At 39.4% G+C, this 6456-nt stretch overlaps 1 protein-coding gene across 1 annotated transcript; it reads right to left on the reverse strand.

The window, feature by feature from the left end:
• Window positions 1-3289: 3289 nt before the first annotated feature.
• On the reverse strand, window positions 3290-5076 carry LOC131880049 (uncharacterized). The gene is made up of 4 exons (XM_059226546.1): window positions 4893-5076; window positions 3936-4120; window positions 3723-3863; window positions 3290-3646 (listed from the first exon to the last, which is right to left on the reverse strand). Exons 1-4 carry the CDS (start codon window positions 5023-5025, stop codon window positions 3500-3502), a joined length of 606 nt encoding a protein of 201 aa, XP_059082529.1. The 5' UTR covers window positions 5026-5076; the 3' UTR covers window positions 3290-3499.
• Between the last annotated feature and the right edge of the window lie 1380 nt (window positions 5077-6456).

Consider the following 6456-nt stretch of genomic DNA (forward strand, 5'->3'; position numbering starts at 1 on the left):
AGCACTTCAAAAAAGAAAGTGCAACCATATTCAACAAGTTACATTGTAAAGTATAAGGGACTTGTTTCTTGAAAGATTCAGGAAGCTCACATGTCATAATGTTAATCTGAATAATCTAATGAGATATTGTAGCAATCTAATCTTATGGAAAAATGGGTTCAGAAAGGATTTAAAAAGTAACAAAATAGCAGTAACAATGTAAAATGCCATAATCATGAATCAGCTTGTTTTCAAGTAAAATTTGGCAGTGTCATTGAAGAAAATATTCAATGATCCTTGTGATGATTGAACTCTTTTTTATACAACGCATCAGTTCCAAATCTATTTGGAAACTGGTTAGTTCTACTGATCGTTCACATTTTTGAAGTGGAGCCACTTGTCAAACCTCGCGCGTCTCTGAATCCAGGGTCTCTAGGTCATCGCGACATCACTGGATGCCAGCCTAAAGTACTACTTGTGCCACCCCGGTCCATTGAGTTTTACCACCATCTTGATGAAAATTCTACTTTGAGCCCCATCACAACGCTATAAATTGATGTCCTGTACTGGCACGCTTCAAATATCGGTTGTCTTTGTTTTTTGTTCTGTCTAACCACTGGTAGCATTGTAGTGGATGGTCAAGAAACATTTCGCTTGGCCCACCCAAAAGCTAGCCCAACTGACGACTCGTTCAAACCCGCTTATATACACTTTACCACAAGAGAGACTTTTTCGTGGTAAATCGTTGAATTTGAGGTTTTGATTCAGAATTTGGAAATGCTGTCAACGATTCAGATGTCCACTAGTAATAACGGGATATTCTCGACGACTAATTGGAAAAACCGGACGATGTGATGACTGGCTTCGCGGGCCGGGCGAAGTTCACCCCTCCAACCCTCCAACCATGAAAAAGAAGAAAACGAAGAGGGCTAAAACCGACACTGCAGTGTTTTTTTTACTTTTGTTGAATCGCTATCCATTGAACATTCTTATTCCAGGCGATTGAAGGCAGCGCCTCTACAGTTATAAATCATACCTGACATCCTACCACCTGTCAAAAATCATAGCTTTCTAGACACTGGATGTGGGACGACCGACCACTCGGCTGTTAAAACAGTACAATGGGTGTTCTCCTGGGAATTGATCACAAACTGATTGATTGTACTATTTAGCCAACAGAGGGGTCGGTCGTCCGACATCCGGTGTCTAGAAATCTATGCCTAAATCCACCCTAGAGGCCATCATAGAGACGCGCGAGGCTGAGAATATACGTCATCAAATTCAACCGATCTGCTTGGCAATCAATTTTCGATAAACTTGTAAGAGGTTCTAAACAAAGCACAACAGGGAGTCAGTCATTTCTAAAAAGTGCTCACCCACTTGTATGCCGTGTAAAATTGGAGCTAAAATTGGGCTAGAGGGTGATATGCCATAAGAATCATGTTAGCACAGTAGGTCTCAACAAGATCTGGTTGACATGCAGTATATCAGTAACAACTTGGACTAAAGCACTTCAGAAGAAAGAGTGTACATACAGTATACAACTGTTTGTTTAATTCTTGTTTAAATGTCCTACTTATTCGGAATTTTACTCCTGGAGAATTTGAAACGTCTCGCAGAAGAGTTGGTGGCTTATTCGTTGTGCCATAGTGCTTGGGTAATAAATTGTTCATTCAATAATCTCATAATAAATTCTGGCATCTTAGAGCGTATTCTCTCGATTCCACGTTCGTTTGTACGTACCTAGACGAAGCAGAGGGCGCTTCCTCCGCTCAATGAAAAGGACTATTGAAGACAAAACTACCATGTTAATTACCGTGCTGGGATGGATAATTGGTTGACGAACTCGGATTTTTCATCCGCCTCGAATCGTTACGTGCTTCATTCATTTATCAAAACTTGCCTAGCATTTATAATCAATCAAGTCAAATGTAAATGAAAATAATCAATCAAGTCAAATATAAATGAAGCCACAAAATACAATCAGCAACGAGTAGTGAGTTTTGAGCACTGAAAATATTAATCGTTCTAATAGGAGGCCCACGAAACTGACCAAAGTCATCTTCATTCCACACTGTTCTGGTTAGCACTTACGCCGAACGAGTTTTTTTTATTTTGAAAAGATTTTAAGAACAACTTCATATGCAACCACAAATCCTTCAATGTAAGGCGGCTTTACATTAGGATGGCAAACCGAGATTGAATCCACTTTGAGGGTTGAAGTAGGACTAGCTCTGGGGCGAGTTTTTGGTATTTGAGTCTTTTTGTTCGACTTGAGTACAGTGAAAGACGAGAGTCCTGAGCTGGACTCAAGTCTTTTCCCTAGTGTAAAGCCGCCCTTACATTTTTCGTTAATAAGCCTCTGTGAATTAGATCCCTAGCATGGGTAGCATATTATTCAACAACGAGTAAAATACTTCACAGTACTGTACATGAATCAGTACTTCACAGCTTGTGCTGCAATTTTTGCATCCAAGCTCTTCAGTAACGTATAGTATACAAAATGGCCCAAGGCCAGGATTCCACAATATTAGTGCAAGCCCCTTCAGGCTAGTGGGATTACTCGTGCTTAACTTTGGCATTTGGGGTTCCTCACTCTCCTTGGACCACGCTTGATTTCTCTTTCAATTCGAGCCGATTCTGTGGAACATTAAGCTTAGATTTGTGCTCTCTATCCTTAAGTGAATGCCAGAAACAGATTGAGTAATATTGTAGAAAGTACGAGTCAGTTTTGGGTAGGATTGTCAGTGTTTGGAACAGAAAAAAACGGAGAGAGAATGCAGGGTTGAAGATGCTTGTCATCCCATTTCCGATAAGTTTTCTCATTTTTAAGGCGGAGACACAACACAGACTTTCTGAAGCAAGCAAAGTTGAGGAATGCAATACAGTATCCTACAGTTCAGTACAGAGCAGCACCAAGAATTGGGTTGTTGTTTGGAAGTTTTGGTGGAGTGGGATTACTAGAGAAGAAAAAAAAGCGCTCGCCTAATAGGAACCTTCGGAACAACGGCCTTATTGGCCTTCGGAGGTGGTAATCCAATACGCTTGCTTGCAAGTAAGTTAGTTTCCTTCGTGGTCAAAGCCGACCAACCAATCATTACCCAATGCTCGCATTTACACATGCATGCAATCATATTTGAGCACGGAAAGGAAACAGCACCACCTTCATTGGTTCCAATACATTTTTGGAACACGTCAATTGTTGGAGTGGCGCATGAATGTGCTCCAATTTGTATCTTTCAAGGCAAAGCTGACCTTTTTTGACCACGGCTCAATCAAGACGAGAAATTACCTTTCTTGTAATCAAAGCTTGGGAAAAATGAAAGCCGCTTTATTACAGCTAGACTTGGAACAAAGTGGAACATAGCAAGGCCCAATCAGACGAGCTACACAAGACAAATCCACATGGGAACGTACAAATAGCCTTATCCATTTGGTTAGTAAGTGCATTTCATTGACGTGACGGGAATAAGTCTGTCAGTTTGGGGAGATGGATGCCAACTTGAGTGTTCCAAACCGTTCAGAACGAGACTCCGGTTATCAGGTGGATGAATTGGTCAAAATCTAACGATTCGTTTTCATCTTTCCCACTGAAGAGCTCCTCCAAATCCCATCGGGTGGTCTTATTCCAGGGATACTCTGCCATGAGATCTTTGACATGTTTTACCTAAAGCAAGCATATTTTGAACATTTTGAACAGTGTCAAAACACATATATAGCGTACTCTCTTCAATTGCTCATACTTGAATCAGTCCGACTCCCCGAGAATCTAAAAGCCGAAACACTGGGAAAAGATCAGATTCAGGGTCGAAAGTCCGGAAATGAGAATCGCAAAACTTGAGGAACTCCTCCATATCCAAAGCACCTGAGCCATTCTCGTCGGCCTAGGGGGATTGATCGGAAAAGCATACGTTGGTTAAAAAGGCCGTGGTTGCAGTCGTCAAAGGCTAGCTTACCCGAGCCATAAGGTCGTTGACTTGATCCTCACTCGGGTTATGGCCCAAAGCTCGTAGGACGTCACGAAGTTCGGAGCGACAAATCGTGCCAGAATTGTCCGTGTCAAAAGTGTTGAAGGCCCATTCAAGTTGGGCTCGATTATGACGTCGGATATCCAAAGTGACAGAATCTTCCTGATCGTATCCTTTGAAATGAGAATGGTGTTTGAACCAAGTTAATGCTCGTGTCAATGCTCTACTTATTACTGATACTTCAGTTTAAGAAGAGTATGGGTTTCATGGGTTTCATTTATTTGCTTTGACGAGGTCAGGAAGATTGATTCCTGGGAAGGGAAGTATGATTAAAGGGACAATTTAAACAGCTCAACGTGTTTGGACCGTCCGTTTAACATAATTTGTTCAATTTTTTTTATTTTACACATTCGATCCATTGCGTTTAAAAAATGATTTAGAACATTGCTCCTTCATGATCAACTTTAAGGAAAGGTGAAAATATTCGGACAAAACCTAAAAAATCAATTTACATTGCCTGAAACGGGAAAGACGAAAACCTGAGAATGTATTCTTAGCAAATTCAAGTTTTGAAAGATTGGATTTAGAAAAAGGAACTGTTGTATTTGAAAGCAACACCCCTAAGTAATCATGAGCAAAATTCAAAAGAATCAAAAGATGTTGGGTACGAGAATTAAGTATTGCAAACATCGGATTTCATTTAGATTGAAAACCACCATTTTGGAGAGGATTCCTGATTCCTGATAGAAATATGCATCATTATGAACTCTCAACTAAAAATCGATAACAAGTATTTTTCACGGTCGTAAAATTCCTCAAAGCGTCAAGTGAGGAAATAAGAAAATGAAAGTGGCCCGCAATTCTTCCTATATTCAATGGTTTTGTAACTCAAACTGTCATATGCAACAGCTACCAATGATAAAAGGATTTAAATTTGTTTTCTACCATGGGTGGGCAGGGATCCTGGGACTCTGAAGAGGTTTCCAGAGTTAGCTGGAGCACGGGGACCACGCCTGGACGAGGTGGGGCGGATCCATGTGGCGAAGGAAGCGAACAGGGTGCTCAACAACCCACCCATTTCTCTAATACAAATACGCCTCAAAGAGAATGCTCACAGTTTTCATAAACGATGGACTTCATTGAGCAAATCTTCCCGATTTCAGATTTGGAAACTCAAGTTTAATTCGGTATAAATATTCAAAGCAAATGATTCTAAATCAGATATCAAGAAAATGCTTTTGATGGCGGTTAATCATAAAATGGTATGACAGAAAAATCATTTTTTTTCCAAGTGCATGAACGACATTTCGAGGTTGCGGAAATTGCATTTGAGCTGTACCGCATTCTTTTAAATTATTTGTCGGTTCTGTCGTTTTGGGACAGCATTAGGATAAGACTCTGTGGCATCAATGTTGCTGATTGCGTATTACATCTTTTTGACCGATAAGTACTTTCGACATTGGTTCATTTGAAACTAAATCAAGTTTATTTCAAGCACCATGTACTGTTCTACTAGATACATTTTCTATGGTCTTATAGCAAGTACGAAGGAAGCCAATCTGACAATGTCCTACTTTTCCAAGGCTAAGGTAATGGGACCCGCAAAATTTATGGTTCGAGGAGGGGGCAATTCTTATGTTGAAAAACGTCGCTTTTCAGTTCTTTCCACAAAAATATTCGTTTTTATGATTGCCATTTTGACAATGACATATACCTATGTTAACACAGTTAACAATGCTGAAATGCAGCAAGAGAAATGCGAAATATCTACTTTTTCTATTAGTTTGTTCTCAAGGTGACTTTTGTTGAGCTATTTCTCTTTTTTTAAATTTTTTGATTGAAATAAAAAAAAAGAAGAAAACATATTTTTTCCTGGGATAAGAATTTCTCAAACAAAAGGATATTAGCCTATTTTAAAGCAAAAAAGACGCGTACAAAGACAACATAAAACTGATTCTGCAGAAAATTAAAATAATAGCCAAAGGTTTCAAGATATTTCATTATTTTAAAATCTTTGCTATTAAAAGCCCTCGCACTTGTCTCTTATCTCGGACCCCCGAACTAATACCCTAATCTCTGGAGGCTTGCAGATACAGTTTGTTTCCTCTTGATACATTATCTAATAATAATAATTATTATTATTATTCGCATATAATGCGACTCTTGGTCATGTCATGGCGTAAAGATAACTATAAAATAAAATATGATGTATATACATTATACAAAGGTTTGTTGATAAAACAAGAAAAATGTCAAGAAGGTAAAGGCAATAAAATAGTTGACTAGAAAGTGATATCACAATGAGTATGACTAGAATTGGTTCAATGCACATGAAAAAAGGTAAGAGGTGAGTTACAGATAATACAAAGACAGGTAGGTAGAGGTAAGTAATGAAAATCTTGGTTATTGCAGTAGAGTGGATGGGCCAGATTGAACAGATCCTTTGTCAACTCCCGTCGCTGATGGCATTTGGCCGGGAGCCGGACAAAGGTGCGTGACAGCGAATACT

The sequence above is a fragment of the Tigriopus californicus genome, chromosome 5 (genome assembly GCF_007210705.1).
Source record: "Tigriopus californicus strain San Diego chromosome 5, Tcal_SD_v2.1, whole genome shotgun sequence".
NCBI lineage: Eukaryota > Metazoa > Arthropoda > Copepoda > Harpacticoida > Harpacticidae > Tigriopus > Tigriopus californicus.